This window comes from Miniopterus natalensis, chromosome 15, assembly GCF_054644295.1.
Source record: "Miniopterus natalensis isolate mMinNat1 chromosome 15, mMinNat1.hap1, whole genome shotgun sequence".
In the NCBI taxonomy this organism is placed as follows: Eukaryota; Metazoa; Chordata; class Mammalia; order Chiroptera; family Miniopteridae; genus Miniopterus; species Miniopterus natalensis.
In genome coordinates, this window is record NC_142095.1 from 3,098,152 (window position 1) to 3,116,439 (window position 18,288).

Consider the following 18,288-nt stretch of genomic DNA (forward strand, 5'->3'; position numbering starts at 1 on the left):
AAAGAGCCCTAATGAAGGTGACGCAACAGCAAGCAGCCTGCCAGGTGTCACCAAGGCTCTGCACCTGGGCTCTGGGGCTTCCTATAGATGATGACTGAGAGAAAGGGGGCCTGTCCTGGGAGGGATGCTGGTCACAGAGTCCTGGGGAGCATGGGACTTTGCCCTGCTGTACTATGAGGAGCAAATGCTGCAACAGAAGCCAACTAGACGGAGTTAGAGAAATGAGCCTGGTTGGGGACTGCTTCAGGCTCCTGGAAAAAAGCTTTTGAGATGCAAAGGCCCTGAGGTGAGGGCCAGCATGATATGTTACAACACAGGCCAGGCTGTGGGCTAACGCCAGGAGGTAGTCAGCAGAGGCCAGGTCATCGGCGTCATGGGGCAGGGAAAAGTTTAAATTTTGTTCCAAGTGTTCCTCATCACACTAATAGTTTTCAAGTGTGACAGAAACTATTGGAGTGTGATAAGACAGAGTGACATGATCTACTATTTTAAAGTTCCCTCTGGCTCTCTGAGGAGTGTCTCTTCGGACAAGAGAGGAGGCAGGAAGGGAGGCAGGGGTAACACCATGTAGTGCAGAAGGTGAGAGTAACGGAGTGAAGCCTATGGAGATGGGGCTGCTCATGTCCCCTAGAAGGGAGTTCCGGGGGTGGGGGTGGGCACCTATAATTGGGCTGAGCTTGTTTCCTCCAGCAGGTTTAGGCTGGCTGGGCCCCTTTCAGTCGAACCCTTTCAATGTCTCCTCCAAATGGACATTGCTCAAGCATTTAAAGGAAATCAGCCTAAAGGGGTTCTCTTGCCTGGCTCAGGGGCTGAGAGTCAATCCATGAACCAGGAGGTGAAGATTCCACTGCCAGTCAGGGCCCATGCCCAGGCTGCCCATGCCCAGGCTGCCCATGCCCAGGCTGCCCATGCCCAGGCTGCCCATGCCCACGCTGCCCATGCCCAGGCTGCCCATGCCCACGCTGCGGGCTTGACCCCCCCCAGGGGGCGAGCAGGAGGCAGCCCATCAAGGGCTCTCGTCATTGACCTTTCTCTCTCCTTCTCCCTTCCTCTGAAATCAATAAAAACATATATTTTTTTAAAAAGCAGGATACTGTATTGCATATTTGTAAATAGTAAGACAAACTTAAAAACTGTCATCAGGAGAAAAAAGTAAAAAGTAATAAAAGGGGTTCTCTCGGCTCCCATACCCGCTTCCCAACCTTTGTGGCCTCTCCACCTCCCCAGGGGAGTTCCCTGCCCGCTTCTGCATCGCTAGGAATCCTTCCTATCCCTGCCTGGCCCGCGTCGGGCTCCCCGGGTACCCCAAGGCTGTATTTCACCAGGGAAAAGGCCAGGAGGTTCGGGCGTAGAGCAGGGGGTGCGCAGGGTGCAGCCTCGCAGGCCCGTGCCCCCGCCCTCGGCCTCCCGCCCCCGCCCCGGGACCCCACAGCCACGCCTGCCCTCGGCGCCGGGCCACCGCGGCCCCTCGCACTCCCGCCTCCCCGAGTCCTGACGCACACACCCCGCCCCAGCCGGGCTCCCCGCAAGGCGGCCAGCGGGCCGGGAGGGGCAGCCGGAAGCGGCCTGGGGGCGCTGCCCCGCCTCTTCCGGGGCCTCTCTAGGCCGCCGGCTGGATTTCGGTGGCCGCCAGCGACCAGGCGAGGCCTCGCGGGGCGACGGCGCCCCCTGGCGGGCCTGGGGCGCAGCGCGGGAGCAGAGGCCGGTCCAGCAGCTCACCTCTCCGCAGCCACCTCCTGGCTCGCGATCCCGCACCCCCGTCGGGCTTCGCTCCCGTCTCGTTCGTCCGTCTCCGCCGATCTGCCACTTGGGGGCCCAGGAGGCTCTCCCGGCACTGGGCGTCCTCGGTGATGCCCCAGCGCCCTCTCCCTGTTCTGGCCCCAGGCCCCTGGGCCACCCTCAGCCACCTTCAGCCCGCCCCGTGGCGCCGCCTCTCTGCTGCTTCTGGTCTAAGCATCCCCACGCCCCCCCTTCCAGGACGATCTCTCGCCTCCATCTCCCCAAATGCACAGCGTCGACTCGGCGCTGACTTGGGTGGCAATCACGGTGGGCACTTCCCCGCTTCCTGAGGGTCAGGCGGCTCCGTGCCCGTCGCCTACCTGCGCCCAGCTAAGGGCCGGTGCACAGTGGGGGCTCCGGTGCCCGGCTGAGTTTCGCCCCAAAGACGTGGGCAGGGTAAGAAGGAGAGCTGATTAATACTTGCAGGGGCTCTCAGAGCACCGTCAGGATTGGGTCTGGGAATCCCTCCAAGGTCAGGGGCCCGGGAAGGGCCGGGGCCTGGCTCACCGAGGACACTGCCAATTGTGAGGCTGGCAGCTCCGCACTCAGCCGCACAGGATGCCCCTGGAGGACGGCCCTGCCCCTCTCTGGCGACTTCTCCAGCCCCGCCCGACACCCCCTGCCTGCCCCCTTCCCTACCGCCAGCCGGGAGGCCCTCCTGGACTGCCTCGGAGCCTCGGGGCGGGCGCCGACCAGCCCAGCTGGGGGCCGGGGCGGCGTGTCGGGTGGGTCACGGCGCAGGACGGACTCTGGCCGCTGACCGCCAGGGGGCAGCAGAGGCCGCCTCTGCCGATCTTGGGGAATTAGGTCGCCGTCTAATTCTGTCAAAGTCCCACTGTGAGTGGCAGGGCAGGCAGGTTTGCAGCCTTGTGTGGTTCTGAAAGCAGTTTTCTTCCAGATTTTTTTCTTCCCAGGGCTACCCTTTCTTTCTAAGTAACTTTCAGTCCATTGTAACTGTTCCAAGTTGTTTGACAGTTAGTCAGTTGCTGTATGGCTTTAAATTGAGGTCAAGGCCAGTATCTGACGATTCTCTGGGTCCCTCCATATGCTCCTTGATGTCCCTGGCTGCATCTTGGACCCAAGATGTTCCTAGCCACCAGCACTTGGCCATCCTGCACACTCCCTGACGCCAACTGTCCAACTGCCATCTACTGTCTCCAGCTCAGCTCCTCCAGGGCCCTGGCCCAGAAGTCCTTCACTTACCTCCAACCCACCGTCCTCCCAGCCCCCTCCAGTCTCTTACTCTCCTTACCTTCTTCCCAGTCTTCCTAAAGGCCCCTGTGGGCCCTGCGCCCTCACTTCACACACGTTTTCTACACTCGGCCTTTCCAGTTCCTACCTCTCTCTCCTCAACCAGTCAGTCGGGCTTGTCCTCTCTTCACAGAACAGCCCTGGTCAAGGTCCTCAGCAGCCTCAGCAGCCCCCACCGCCCCGGGCACCTGATGCTGGCCTGGCTCCCGGTGCCCACATTCTCCTGGGGTTCCTCCCACCTCCTGACCACTCCCGCTCGGCCCCTTGATGGTTCCGCCTCATCTCTCCCACCACCTAACAGGAATGTTCCAGCGCTCAGTCCTGACTGCTGCCGTCCTCTGTCCAAACTCACCTCCCCCATGTCACCCAGGCCCCTGGCTTTAAGTACCACCCACTCCCTCTGCCCCCCAGATCCAAAGCTCCAGCGCTGGCTACTCTACTGAGCTCGGGTCACACACTTGGCAGTCAACTGGGCATCTCTACTTTGACGTCCGGTTAGTGTTTTAAACATTTCATCGGCAAAACTGATCTCCCTTCCAGCCTGTTCCTCCCCCAGCCTCCGTCAGTGGATGCAGTGGCAGCTCAGCCCCTAGATGGGCTTGGGGTCACCCTTGACTTGTCTCTGTCCCTCCCCTTACCCAAACCATCAGGAAGCCCTGCCACCTCTACCTTCAGGACAAGCCCAGCGTCTCTCCCTAGGCTGAGCCCCTCGACATGTCTGCCTGACTACTGCAGTAGCCCTGTGTCAGGGTCACCCTTGGCTCCCCAACCCCCACCCGGAGTCTAGTCTCGGTGCAGCAGCCAAAATAATCAATTTGAAACTTAGAGTCGCTATTGAGTCGGTTCCTGCCCCTCCTGTGTTCAGGACCCTGCAGGGCTCTTATCTTTCCCAGAGAAGAATCCAAAGTTCTCATGGTGTCTACTAGGGCTTTGCACGGGCTGATCCCTCTGGCTGGGATGGTTCCCTGCAGTCATCCGCATGGCTTCCCCCCTTTCCAAACCTCTCATCACAGGTTTTTTTCTCAGCGAGGCCCAGCCTGAACCGCCTCCAGGCCGTTTCCACTGCCCTTACCTTGCCATTTTCACTCTCTACAGTACTAGGCATCTTCCAACAAATGATATAACTTACTGATTCTGTTTCATGTTTCCAGTCTGAACCCAGTGCCCCACCCAGAACGTAAGCTCAAGGAAGGCGGGGTCTTCACCCTCGCTGCGGGTGCAGAGGTGCTGGAAGAGGGCCTGGCACAGGGGGAACCTTAAGGACAACGCGCTGGGTGAATGAATGGATCTCTCCTCCGCTGGTAGGCGAATGTGTGCTGTGCACACAGGTGAGTGCGGAGGGGGCAGGGGAAACACGGCCCAGGCTTTGGTGCCTTTTCCTGATCTATATTTACTTACTTTTCCATACAAGTGGCCATAAGAAAAGCAGTGAAAAGAAATACAGGAGACTTTGGGGCTGGGCTTTCTGGCTGTTCTATCTTGTTAATATTCCAAGCAGAACAAGTGGGGGGGGTTTGGTGTTTTTTGTTCTGTCTTGTTTTGTTTTTTTAAGAGAAGTTTTTTTAAAAGCAAAAAAGAAGAAAAAAGACCTGGGAAATTCTTCAGAACATACAAAAATGCTTAAAGATGACCAAGGGCCTGCAGACCTGTCCTCAGGGAGGCCCAGTGTCTGGGGCTTGACCGCTCAGGGTGAAGGTTATTCATTTTCGGTCCTGTGGACGCTTGGTTTTGGCTATAATGTGGAGGCCGCCCTGCCTGCTGCCTTCCCCCGGCACCTGCTGCCCACTGGCCAGGCTGGACGAGACCTTGCTGGGCAAGTAGAGATGGCTGGCCTCCCAGGGCCAGGGTCCTTCCTCCACCCCGCTGTGTGTGGCAGGGATGGTGGAGGACAGCTGGGGAGCTACCGTCAGCGCGTCCCCCTGCTCTGCGAGGCCTGCTGCTGCTCTGGCCTGCAGCCTTCTTTGGATGGAGGGAGTGTGAGAAAAGATCCAGGGGCTGTCTGCAGAACGCACCCTGCCCTGAACTGCTTCCCACTGCCCAGGAGCCCATGGTCCGAGGCAGGGCTATAGCCTCATCTGATGGGGAGGAAGCAGAGACCCCGAGGGCAGCCCTCACGCCAGGGCACTCTGGGCTGCAGCCACCTCCAGGCAGGTGTCCAGCTCTGTTCTGGGGCCACAGGCCTCCTGGTGAGTCCCCAGGCTGGACCAGGCACCAGCGGCTGATGGGAATGAGCTCAGGAAGCCCCCTCTGTCTGGCTGGCAATGCCATGGGTCCAGCAGCCACCAGCTTCAGGAAGTTCTTTCTTCAGGGGTTTCCCATGCTGGCAGCCGCCTTACCAGTTCAAACTGGATTTTTCCTGCTGCTCTTTCCTCAGCGGCCTAGCTGGGCACAGGGTCTCTCCTAATGAGGGTTTGGTGCCAAGACCTGGGCAGCTCCATCCCGCTGGGTCCCAGCTGGTTCAGGCCTGCCCCGGGCAATGGGCAGCCTCCCAGCCCCACCCGGGGCCAGGGCACCTGGGGCTGCCCTTGCGTCCTTGCAGTCTGTGCCCCACCTTGGGTGCCCCCACTCAAAGCTCAGGCCCTACACACGGGACTCACTACCCCACCTTTATTCACCATGGGTTTTACTATTAATACAAAGACCAGCCTGACAGGGCACAGGGCCCTGCACTTTTGTTTCCAGATTCAAGGCATTGATGAGGGCTGACAAGGCAGCCTGGGAGGGCAGGGGGCCCTTCTGCACGGCTTCCGAGCTGCCCCCAGCTCAGACCCTCTCTGAAGCTGCTGGAGATGCACCTCACGTTGCCTCCTTCCGGAGGCCTCTCTCTGTCCCATTTCCTGGGGCCTCATTAATTCTTCCCCACCTCACCCCTGAGAAAGCAGGTCTGTGCTGAGCCTGGCCTGGGCCCAGAGCAGGGTCTGAGCACGCACACCACTGGTTGGTTTGGGAGGCAGGGGGCAGAGTGGGGTAGGGGACTCGCCTGTCCCTGCCCTCATCCAGGGAAGAAGCAGGAGGGCGCTCTATCACCACCCAGGTCCCAGTTCTCACTCCATTTTCCAGGAACCCAGGGACCATGGAGACCAAGAATATAAAACACAGCTGGTCTTATGTATAATATTTATAAAAGGGGGCTGCCAGGCAGTCTCTCCACCCTGTCCCAGGCTGGCCCCTGGGGTCGTAGGCTCCCAGAGGCAGAGACATTCTGGGCCCCAGCCTCTCTCTTCTCCCAGCCATGGAATGTGAGTTACAGCCCAGGCTCGGGGTGGGGGGAGTCCCAGCCTCCCCAGGACTGGTGAAGGTGCATGGCAGGGGTCCCTTGGGGGTATCCACACCAACTTCACCCTCAAAATAGCCTGCTGGCTCCACGTATAGGGTGGGGGTCTGCTCCTGGTGGAGGGGATGGGAGAAGGGGGCAAGAGTATTCAAGGACCTGAGCCCAAGTGCCTGCGAGGGGCCTAGGGAACAGAAAGAGGGAAGGCAAGGGGGCTGAGGGAGCTGGGGCCTCAGGGCGCAGACGGTGGCCCAGCAGCAAAGTGGGGAGATGGCTGCAGGCCTGGGTTCCAGCTTTGCCTGCCCCCACAGGCTGTGTGGGCTCAGCATATGCCTCTGTGCAAGGAGGAGACCGGGCTTGGGGGAGATCTGGAGCAACAGGAGGGGAGCAGGGGTACATCCCCACTCTGCTCCCAGCTCAAGAAGGCCCTGCAGCCCAGAAGCCCAGCAGGGTAGCGGCCCAAGGGCCTTGGTCCTGGCTCTTTTTAAAGAAACCTTCCACAGAAGACGTGGGGCAGGGCCAAATGCCATCGTGTTAACCATGCCTTTCTCCTGCCCCCTGACTGGCCACTGGGTGCGAGCTGGGGCTCAGGAGTCTGGGCAGGGGCACTGGGAGGAGTAGACAGAGCAGGATGGGTTGTCCTAGTGGCTCCCTCCATGCCGGCTGGTCCCTGAGACCCAGTCAATGATGATGAAGCTCAAGCTCATGGTCATCATCAAGAAGCCAAGTGCAGCGAAACAAAGGGCCTGTGGGGTCAGAAGTCAGGGTCAGGACGGAGGTCAGAGCAGCCCCCTCATCTTCATCCCGGCCCACCGACCTCCAGGCCCCCGCACCAGGATTTTTGGGGAGGACTTCGCGGGCTCCTTCTCGGCGGGCACGATGCGGAAGTAGAAGATGGCAGGAAAGATGAAGATGAGGCACGGGGCAGACGTGGCACCTGTGGAAACAAGGCATGGCCGCCGAGTGCTCGTGGCCCCCTGTTGGCTAAGCTTCGGGGGTGGACCAGTGAGATCAAACGTCTCTTATTGGGGGGACTTCACTTGAAAGCTCTGCAGGATTCTAGGGAACCCCCCAGCCCCTCCCCTGTTCTCTGCCCAATGGGGTGGGAGGCTAGTGCCACTGGTGTCAGAAGAATCGGTCAGTGAATGACTAGCAAAGAGGAGAGGCAAGTGACGCGCTAGAGACGGAGACTTGAGGATATTGGGCTCCTGGATATAGCTGTTCCTGAAGGCTGTTCTGTTGCTTGAGCCAAAACATTCCCTCTGCTTAATTCATTTTGAGTTGAATTTGGGATATAAACAACCAAGAGTCCTGTCTGTGATATCCCTGGTACTCAGCCCAGGCCTGTGTGTCGGTCCTCACAGAATTGGGTTAGGGAGTTAATCTCCTGAGTTGGGTGACCCTAAAGATGTCTCAGAATTGCTGATATTCCAGCTCTGAGCCCCAACTGGTCTGGGACGTGGGCAGAGTACCATGGTCCTGGGGCTGAATCCTGGCTCCCCACTTACCAGCTGCCTGGCTCTGCCACTCCCTTAATCCCTCTGAACTTCCGTTTCCTCATATGCAAAATGAGGACAAGACCCAGTGACAAGACCCTGCGTCGTGGAGGCCTTGGCTCCCCTGTGTGCCCCAGTGAGGGGAACTGCTTCAGTGGTTCTGAGCCCTCAAAAGGCGTTAGAACAGCCTTAAGTTCAAAACCTCAGATGGGAGGCCATGCTGTGCACATGGCCAGCAGCCATCACTCTAAGGTAGGGTGTGAGGCCCTGGCCGGGTGGCTCAGCTGGTTAGAGCATCACCCTGATACACCAAGGTTGCAGGTTCGATCCCCGGTCAGGACAAATACAAGAATCAACCAGTGAGTGCAGCAGTAAGTGGAACAACAAACTTCCTCTCTCTCTCTTTCTCTAAAATCAATCAATAAAATTTTTAAATAAATAAATGTAGAGTGTGAGCTCAGGAATCTGCCAGGATTTGCAGAAGAGAAATTCTCCTGGGCAACACCCAGCAGGGCCAGACCCTCACCGATGATCCCGAAGATGCCCAGGATGTTGGGGGCGAAGATGACCAGCAGGTTGATGCACGTGAGCAGGCCAATGGCGATGATGGCGTGCCGCAGCCAGCTGAACTCCTGGTTCTGGAACAGCATCTGCTGGATGGCTCGGCGCACCTGGGCGGGGGAGTCACCGACCTGTCAGCCCCTCAGCCCCCCCCACTGGCGCAACCACCCAGCCACCTGCCCACAGGCTCACCGGAAACAGAACGATGGGCACCGTGAGTGTGACCGCGGTCAGCACGGCCACGCGCACGCACAAGATCAGCACGTCGAACGGGTCCACCTTGCTGTAGGTGTGCAGCAGCTCCGACTCCACGCCGTCTGTGGAGGCAGGGGGTCCGCGGGCTGCCCAGGCAGGGCTGGGACCCGGCCCAGCCCACCCGACCCCGGGGACGGCAAGCGCCCTGCCTCCCAGCTGGCCTCTGCCTGCCCCGCCCCTCCCCAGCCCGGACGTACCGTAGAAGGTGAGGTAGCCGAACAGGGCGGCCAGGAAGTACATGACATACATGACGGCGATGGACAGGTTGGAGATGTGCTGCATCTTCCTCTTGGAGGGGCTGCGGGGACGGGGCGGGGCTTGGTGCCAAGCTGGGCCACGCTGGGAGGCCCCCAGGTTCCCCCAGGCCTCTCTGGCATCACGTTTGTCATGTGCACAAGGAGGCCTCGTTCTTACCCCAGTCCTCACCCACAGCAGCCACAGGGATCTCTGAGAAAATGACTTGGCTGGGGTCTCACCCCCCTTGCAGGGCCACATCCACCCTCGCCCCTGCCCAACCTGCTGCCCCCTCTCCCGGCCAGGAACCTACTCCTTGAGCTCTGTATAGATGGGCAGCACCTCCGGGTGGCAGACGAAGGCGAAGGCCATGATAGGGATGGTGTATGCCGTCTGGGGGAACACAGAGAGTGTCAGCGCAGCCCCGACACTCCCCCCCCCTCCCGGGCCTGGGCCCCTACCCTGGGCCTGTCAGAACCTGTATGTTGAGTGTGAAGTAGTTTGAGGTGCAGGAGTCTGGGGCGACGGTCTTCCCCAGGAGCAGTGTCTCCTCCTCCATGACCTCCGCAAGGCTGAGGTTGCTTGTGATGTTGGCAAAGTTGGAAGGCAGTGGGCAGGGCACCTGGAACTTTTTGTAGATGACCTGGTGGGGATGAGGCAGAGAGTATCAGGGCCTGGCTAGGCTGCCCAGAAGTCACTCTGATCTAGACCAGGACTGGGGGAGCTGCCTTCCGACAGAGGAGCCCCTAGGAGCCCTGCCACCTCCCCTGACCAGCATGGAGGGTGACTCACAGCAACTAGGAAGAATACCATGCAGCTGAGCGAGAAGCCGCTGGAGTAACCCAGGTAGCCTGCAAAGTTAGGGAAGGACGGGCTGTGAGACTGGGGAGTCCCCTCTGGTCCATCCTTCCAACATCCCCTTCCAAGGCCCTGGCCCTGTCACACTCACCAAGCTGCCGCATCAATGCCAGGGGCAGAATGATGGTGACAGAGACCAGAATCACCAGGTAGTTCCCATTCATGTACCAGTCCCTGCAGGACGGGAGTGGGGAGCTGAGATCAGAGCCCACACAGCCTCCACCCCCAGTCAGGGCCACCAGTGGCGCCACTGAGTGACCTCCATAGAATATGGGTCCACAGCTCTGAGTCTCCCTGTCCCCATCTGCACAATCGGCAGGCTCCCAGCACCCGCCTGGGTCAGGCGAGGGCTGAGACACTGGGCTCCTGCTTGGTAACCATTCCGGTCAGTCCCTGCTGTGGTTTTACTCAGGACACATGGGTCTGGGTCCAGCTTCCACAGGGAATGACCCCAAAGGGCCCAGGGAGGGGGGTGGACTGAAAGAACCTGGCTCTGGGGGGTGGGGCATTTTCCACGGGGGTCTCGGGGACTTGCCAACAGCCTGTGCCCCTTTCGGTCCCTACTGGCAGCTGCATCCTGCATCATCCTGCCCCTTCCCAATGGACATGGGTTGCAGGGAACTAAAGGGATAAAGGACCGGCCATCCTTCAAGGACAAGCCTGAAGGCCAACTCCTCGGGAAAGGCTCCCAAGGAGGGGGTTTCTGGCTGTTTCCCTCCCCCCAGAGCTGCTCTCAGCCTCACAGCCCCTCTGCCCGCCTGGGCCGTGTTGCCAAGGGCAGGGCCTGCTGTCTTCTCTGCCCCACTCACAAATGTCAGGGATGCCATCAGGGCTGCTAAAGTGATGATGGGGAACTGGGACAGCCTGGGCTTAATTTCTTGGTGGGGGGGCTCACACCCAAGCCACAGTCAGGAATAGCAGGGGCTTAGAGCTAAGCCCTCGGCCCTCGGGTCCCCCCTGCTCACAGGCTTGGCCAGGGCCAGGCGAGCTGTTTCCTCGCCCCTCCCACGTGGCTCTCCTGGGGTTCCCCTAGGTGCTTCATACACGGGGTGGACTGAATGTCAGCCCTGCTGGCAGCTCTCTGCCCAGCACCAGCCACTCATAGGGTCTCTCCCACTAGCCCAACCTGGGTTCCCAGGGCCAGGGTGGGACATGGGGGGTAGACCAGGGCCTCCCACCCTCACCCAGCCCCGCCCCACCCTGGGGCTCACGAAGTTTTCTCCTCCAGGTTCAGGAAGGTCTGGATGACAAGGGGCAGCTCGGACTTGATGATGTACAGGTAGCTGGACATGGCTGGGGGGAGAGGGGTGGGCAGGCGCTGGGGTCAGTCCAACCGGCTGTCCTCAGACCGCCCCCCGCCCGCTGTCTGCCTGTGTCCGCCCGCCGGGCCGCACCTCCGATGTTCTGCAGCGTGATGGCCAGAGCCGCCGCCAGCTTTCCCGGGGTCCCAAAGGCCCGGTAGCCCAGCTGCTCGTAGGCACGGATCCCTGTGGGCACCGGGAGTCAGGACACGCAGGAGCGCTCCTCCCAGGCTGCCCCCCCCTTGCTACAGGCTGGTCTGAAGCTCACCCACGATCCCCGAGGACTTGAGCAGCAGATGGATGGAGTAGCTGGAGAGCAGGGCTACGGCCGTCAACAGGAACCTGGGGAGACCGACGAGAAAAGGCCGCTGGCTCCCCTGGCTGGCGGGAGGTGATGCGCCCCGGGAAGCCCGGGCGTGTGGGCTCTGTGACCAGGTGTCTGAACCCCCCACAGGTGTGGATGTTCAGCAGGCACCAGGGGTGGTGAACACCAGCCAGTTTGACCCAGAAGAGGCCCTGTAAGCCCACCTTTCCTCGAGTTCTTGGAACAAACACGTGTTCCACGTGGCTATGGGGCAGAGCTCCCAGGTAAGGACACAAGTGTCCACACAGGCCTGGCCACTGGGGTTTGTCCGTCACATGTTAATACAGGACAGACAGACCTGATAGGCTGGCCCTGTGCCTTCATCCCGGCGGGTTCCCTGGGAAGTGGTGTATATTTGTCTGGCTGTGGCTGGTTCTTTTAGCCATGGCCTGGGCTGAGTCTAAGTGCCCCCCCACTGCCACCCGGGCCTTGGGACAGGAAACTGGTGGTCCTGGGAGGTCCTGGGTGGTGGCCTGTTTGGTGCTCCATCTGTAGGAGGGCTGCAGGCAGCACTCACAGAAAGAGGACGATGCCCGTGTTAGCCATGGCGTAGGCCAGCCCCAGGATGCCGCTGCCCATGATGGCATTGCTGAGGTTGAACACCGACATCCCGAACGATGTCTTCCCATCAAACTGCAGGGACCAGAGTGGATGGGGAAGGGCAGGGGGTCAGCAGGCCTGGAAGGCATCCCAGCATCCCCGCCCCGCCTCTCAGCTTCCCATCAGCGCCCTACAACGCCTTCTGACTTCACCCCTGCCCCCAGACGTGCCCGAGCCCCTCCGCTGCCCCGGCTCACGTCGGTGAAGTGTGGCTCCTTGCTCGGGCTTTTCTGTAGGAAACCCTCGCCCTCAACACAGCTTCGTCGGGGGCCCTCGACCCTGCAGGCACAGGCCAGGGTAGGCAGCTCAGCTCCAGCCCTTTGCTCTGCACCCTGCCCTGCCCTGAGACATCACTGGGTCCTTCCTTTGCTCACCTCTCATTGCCTGCGCTGGGGGTGCTGGCTGGGTGGAGTCCTCCCGAGTGTTTGCCATTGGGCACCAGCTCTACCATCTCCGTCTGCAGAGGTGCTTCCATGGCTCAGGGAACACAGGAGCCTAGTTCTCACACCGACACACTCAGGAGTCTGCAGAGTGAATGGTCCTTAGATTATTCCCCACTCCTGGGCCCATGGCCCAGCCTCCCAGAGGAAGTGTCAGCCACAGCACACCTTCCAGAGGGTCACTCGGGACATATGTGTGCAGGCTGATCTGTCTGTGGCCTCCCTGGAATCTGCTTGTGGGAGAGGAAAGCTTGACACCGGAGGTCTCCAGGACATCCTGAGGGGCACCTCAGCAAGTATACACACACACACACACACACACACACACACACACCCCACACCAGCCTAGGCAAGTCCTTCAGGCCTCAGTTTCCCCATCTGTGAAGGGAGGGTCAGTTGGATGACCTAAGTTCAGAGCCCAGTGGCGCCAGGACCCTGGGATGCTGAGTCCCAGGCGTCCAGGTCCCACTCTGGTTGTGGGCCCTGGACTGACTCCCCTCCGAGGTTAATACTGGGAGACGGTTTCCTGTGCGGGATCTGTGTGCCAGGGGCCTCCTAGCCAACCTAGAATGGCACAGCCCGACGGCTGGAGGCCTGGAGAAAGGGTGAGGGCTGTGGGCCCTGTTCCCAGCCACCCGGCGGGCACTGCTGGCAGCCAGAACAAAGGCCCCTCTGTGGGCTCAGAGCTGGCGCTGGGAACGGCAGGCGCAGAGGCTACCCCCTCGGAGCCAGGAGGCCTGAGGCAGTGCTGGGTGGCGGGACACCTGGGCCCTGCCTGCCTGGCTGCAAAGGGCCCTCAGGGGGCCTTCCAGGAAATAGGTGCCCCAGGGCCCAGTTCTCTGAGCCACACAGGCCTCACCCTCCACACAGCCCTGGCCTGAGGGCCATGTTTTCCTTCAAGACTCTCTTTTCCTGCTAGGGAACCCCCCCACCCTTAGGTGCCCATCTCCTGGTCTTCAAGCAGAGTCCCCATTTGCTTGAGCCCCAGGCTAGGAGCTCAGGGCCTTGGCCAGCTGCCGAGGGGCCTGGACCACTGGATCAGCCCCCCTTTCCTGCTCTTAGGGTGTGGCCCTGCTGGGTCTCATAGGAACCCTGCTCTCCATCCCCCAACCCTGCTCACTGCCCAGAGAACTTGTTGGTTGGCCCCTCTCCCATCACTGGGGATGGGAACCACCCACCCACCTTATGACCAGAAGATACCTGGGCATAGTCCCCTCAGGATCTATAAGGACATTCTGATGGCCAGCCGAGCCAGCACGAGAGCTGAGGCCAGAGTGGTGACCAAGGAGTGGATGGCACTGCCAAGCAGGTCAGCCAGAGCCTAGTCTTGACGCCACGGCACCCCCTCTGCTTGGGAACCCTGAACCCTGCCCTGAATCCTCTCTCCTTACTCCAGATCCTGCTGGTTCAGTCTGCTCTTGAACCTGGAGCACAAGGAATCTCAAACTTAGCGCTCAGGACTATGGGTGGGTAGGGGAGGCTAGGAGCAGGCCTCCGGCCTCAGGCCCCTGGTCCTGGAGGCAGCAGCCACACAGAGCTGACCAGAAGACCACCTGCCTTTGCTCCAGGCTGGAGTTCAGACCCCAGGCGTGTCGATCCTGGGGACCTCGCACCTGGCACCCTTGAACCCCCTCAATCTGCCTCTCCTCCCTCTGATGCTGCAGCCGGGACCCTTCTCTCCTCCAGCCCTGCCCGTTCAGGATCATGATCAGTGGATATCTCTTCTCACACCCTCCCTCTTCCCCTGGACCAGAGTCCCTGAGGTCAGGGACTCTGCCCCAAGCCCCAAGCCCCACCATCGGCGCCCCTCCAAGATCCGTGCTGGGTGTGGAGGTACCAACAATTGGTCCCCTGAGTCACTCCAGAGTGCCCCCTGGCTCTCAGCTGGGGTTGCCCTTGCAGGGCCTCCCGTCCTGGGCAGGCTTTGACAGGCCCTCGGAGTGTGCTGAGTCAGCAGCCTAGACAAAGCACCCTTCTCTGCCTTAATATCCTTCCCTAGCAGCCGGGCACTGCCTCCAGGGAGACCACAGCCATGGCATGGTCATGGCCAAAGTGCCCGAGGTCCTGGCTCCAGGTTCCCCATCCCCCAGCAGGGCCTAAGCTGAGACTTTCAGGGCCTATTACTCATAACCAGTCACTGCTGGTTTTCGGCTGGCCTGAGACCTCAGAGAGAACATGGATACCCTTCCTCAACTGGGTTCCAGTCTAGGAGTGACAAAACCCTTAAACACACCCCCTCCCATGGCTCGTGCTGCAAACTGAGTGTGAACCGCATAATGCTGGGACTAAAAAAAAACAGGGAGAGTGAGGCATCAAGGAAGGCTTCCTGGAGGAGGAGGTGACGGAGTCAGTTCTGAAATTCCAATGGGAGTAACCAGGGTGTGGAAATAGGAAAGAGTGACCCAAGCAGAGGACACAGCACGGCAAAGGCCCTGAGGTTGGTATGAGGCAGGCTGTGAAGGTGAAATGAAGGTCCCATGGCCATAGGCAAGCCCGACAACTTTGAAGGCCAGGGCAAGGCATCTGTACTTCATTCTAGTGCAAGGCTAAGGGCTGGGGATCCAGGACAGAGATGAACACTGGCCTGGCACGTGGACCCCCAGCCATTCCCTGAGCCCATTTTTGACACTCCCATCCCTCACCTCGGGCCTGCCACCTCCCAGGTTTCTTTATGTCAGGGAGTCAGGGTCAACTTAGGGAGATCACCCCTCCCTAAGGCAAGCTGCCAGCAGACCCTAGCCCGCTGTGGGAAAAGCCCAGAGTGGACACTCTAAGTCCAACGCTGACCTGGCCCTGCCTCACTGTGTGACTGTGGCCAGAGTTTTCCCCACTCAGGACCTCAGTGTCTGCCTGTCTTCCAGGAGTCTAGTGAGGTTTGGCCATAGCTGGGGACAGTGAGGAGCCTCCCTGAGGCCTTTGCCCCTGCACATGCCAGGGGCTCTCAGAGTCCGGCTCTGGGGTGGGGAAATCGCTGTGACCTTGGGTGGGTCATCAGAATAGCATCTGTCACGGGTGCAGCGTGGGCTCAGACAGTAAATCGATGGCCCAGGCCACTGCCCCAGGGTCTGTTTGTTCTGCTGGGAGATAAGGGGGGCGGCAAGGAGCCACAGGGACAGAGCTGCAGGTAACGCCCGCCCACACGCATCACGGGTGCGAATTGGTCAGGCGCACCTTGGCAGGTGCTGAGTTTGGCTAATTAAAGATTCCAAGGCCCAGGAATCCAGGCCATCGTGGGGCTACAGCGTATGTCAGCTGCTGTGGGAAGCACACGTGTCTGCTTCCTTCCCCAAGGACCAGGGACCAGGGACGAAAGTGGGTCTGCAGGAGCGAGCTGGCTACAGGGAGGCATCCACACTGTCTACCCCTCAGTCCTGTGGCCACAAGCCTTGGTGGAGGCGGAGACCCCACAGAGCTGCTGCTGTGGCCTCTGGGCTTCTTGTGCCTGGGCAGCCCTAACCTCAGCCTGGATCTCAAAGGAGGGGCCTGGCTTGAGGGCCCATTGTGCTTGTTCTTGGGGTCTCAGGGATGAGGGTTGCCCCCAGTTCCAGCTCCCCCATCCTTACCATTTCCCTACCACTACCTTAGCTGAACAAGGTGCCCCTTTCAGCCTGGCACCCCTCTGCCCACCTGCTTCTCCAGGCTTCAAAGGGAAAACAGCCTCCTAAGACAGTCAACAGGGAAACTAGATTCAAAGGACATGTCTGATTTGCCCGTTTTCAAGGCACAGCCACAAGGATTTTGGGAAACTGATTGCTGAGGTCAGGGGTCAAGTAATAGGGTATGTGGGAGGGTATTCAGGACCCGGGAAGGTGTTAAAACACACTCCTGCCCCTGTCCCAGATCCATAACCCCAGATTCTGACCCCAGTAGGCCCAGCTCTCCATCCACTACTCCCTCATTGTCAACAACACTGGGTAAGTGGCCAGTGTGTGGCCAACAGCTGGCTGGTGGCACATCCAGGGAAAAGCAGATGACTGAGAACACTGCTGTATTGGCCACACCAGTCCCTCATCCCCTAGCTTCCTGGCCCTGTGTCTGGGGTCCGTGCTTCTGTGTTCTGGGCATCCGGAAGGTGGGGCCGGAATGTGAACTTTCCTGTAACAGGGCATATTTTCTAGACACTCAGTAGATGCCTAGAGCTGGGCCTAGCTGCAGACACCTCGGCCTCCCCTCCACCCAGCCCTGGACCCTACTTGCTCAGGCTGAACCCAGGAGAGGCTGCAGCTGGAACCTCTTGGCTCAAGACTGGACCAGAGCCAGCAGCAGCCCCCTCCCCCTGTTGCCAGCCTGCTGAGAGGGACGTGCAGCCTGAGGCCCAGCTGAGACAAAGGACAGGACATCACATGCCTGTGGCCCCCCAGGGGCAGGGAAGACCCCGAGCCAGCCAGCCCATCCTCCCCCGTGCTGACCCGGAATCCCCTGGAGGCGGCCAAATATTTGGACAGCCGGACTTCTGGCCCCGAAGAAAGCTGGAGCAGGGGCCTGGGGCAGCTCAGGACTTGTCGGAGACCCCAATGGGGGGGCTAAAGGCAAGGTCAGCTTGGAGGAGGGGCTCCATCCAATGTCAAGAAGAAGCAGAGAGAGGCAGAGGGAGGGAAGAGAGAGGCAGGGAGAGAAAACACACACAACACATGTGTCCGCGCACGCATACTGGTCCGACAGGGAGTCAGAGAAGTGCGGATGGACAGAGAGGGACACAAACAGAAAAGCACACAGAGGTAGGTCACTAGACTTCAGACAGGGGGAGGGAGACAGACAACTAGAGACGGCCAACTGGTCAGAGACAGCCAGATGGAGAGAGAGACAGAGACGAGACAGCAAGGGACAACAAGGGACAACCAAGGAAAGACAGAGAGAGCCCCAGGAGGAGCAGGAAGGGGAGTGGGAGCCAGAGGCCTGGGTGAGCCGGCAGCAGACCTAGGTGGCACTGCAGGGATGAGCAGGCAGAGCCCTGGAGGACCCCACAAAAAGGCTGCTACAGCATTTCCAGGTTCCCACAAGGGCAGGCTATGCCCCTATTAGCCAGGTGCAGGGACATCCGGAGGGTAAGACTGAGCCCACTAGGGCCACGAGGCCAGGCCCAGCTGGAAAGAACCCTCGTCCAGCACCCGTGGCTTGTCTACCACACAATGGGAAAGATATATGGAGGCGATGGCCGGTTGGAGTGACCCCATCCTTAAGGGCCACGCACGTGTGTAGACGTGCCAGCTGAGAGGCTGTGTACAGGACGTGGCCCGCAGAGCGGAAATTCAAAACCAAGCCACCTCAAGCTGCTGGCCGGAAAGCCCCTCCTGCCCCAGCAGCTGGGCCTTCCCTTTGGCCTTCAGAAGCCCCGCCTGGTCCTCTAGGGCACTCCACCTACCCGCACTTGTCTTCCTATCCAGAGTCAAAGGCCAGCCCTCCACTCGCCAGCACATAGTAGGTACTCAGGCAATGTTGTTAAACAAATGAAGTGGGTTCGAGGTCCTTGGCAAGCCCCCAGCCTATGTCACTGGCTCCAAACGGCCCCTGGCCTGCCATGTCTGCACTGGAACATCCTCTCTCAATGCCCCTGTCTCACTACAGCAAGGGCTGCACACATCCCAGCTTTCTGTGCACACAGGTGCCGAACTCCCCAAAACAGGTTTCCCCCTCAATCTGAGTGACTGTCCCCATGCCCAGCCCAGACTTTCAGGGTGCACTCAGTTCAGCTCAAAAACCTTCCCTGACCTCACCCAGACACCACGAACCACCTAGCCTGTCCTATTTTGCCTCAGTTTCTCCATTTGCCTGGGACTCTGAGGCTACTTGCTAGAGCAGCAGACACCAGGACAGGAGCAGCCAGCTCTCATGGTCTGGCCACCCGGAGCCCTGGACCGTTTTTTGTTTTTTTGTGTGC

The 18,288-nt window shown here is 59.9% G+C and overlaps 1 protein-coding gene across 1 annotated transcript; it reads right to left on the bottom strand.

The window, feature by feature from the left end:
* Positions 1-6,013: 6,013 nt before the first annotated feature.
* SLC38A3 (solute carrier family 38 member 3) lies at positions 6,014-12,481 on the bottom strand. Its single transcript, XM_016202772.2, has 15 exons — positions 12,345-12,481; positions 12,168-12,249; positions 11,888-12,003; positions 11,275-11,348; positions 11,100-11,192; positions 10,917-10,998; positions 9,797-9,879; positions 9,640-9,698; positions 9,326-9,490; positions 9,161-9,240; positions 8,811-8,911; positions 8,551-8,675; positions 8,324-8,468; positions 7,135-7,238; positions 6,014-7,047 (listed from the first exon to the last, which is right to left on the bottom strand). The coding sequence occupies exons 1-15, from the start codon at positions 12,443-12,445 to the stop codon at positions 6,943-6,945; spliced, it is 1,515 nt and encodes a 504-aa protein (XP_016058258.1). The 5' UTR covers positions 12,446-12,481; the 3' UTR covers positions 6,014-6,942.
* Between the last annotated feature and the right edge of the window lie 5,807 nt (positions 12,482-18,288).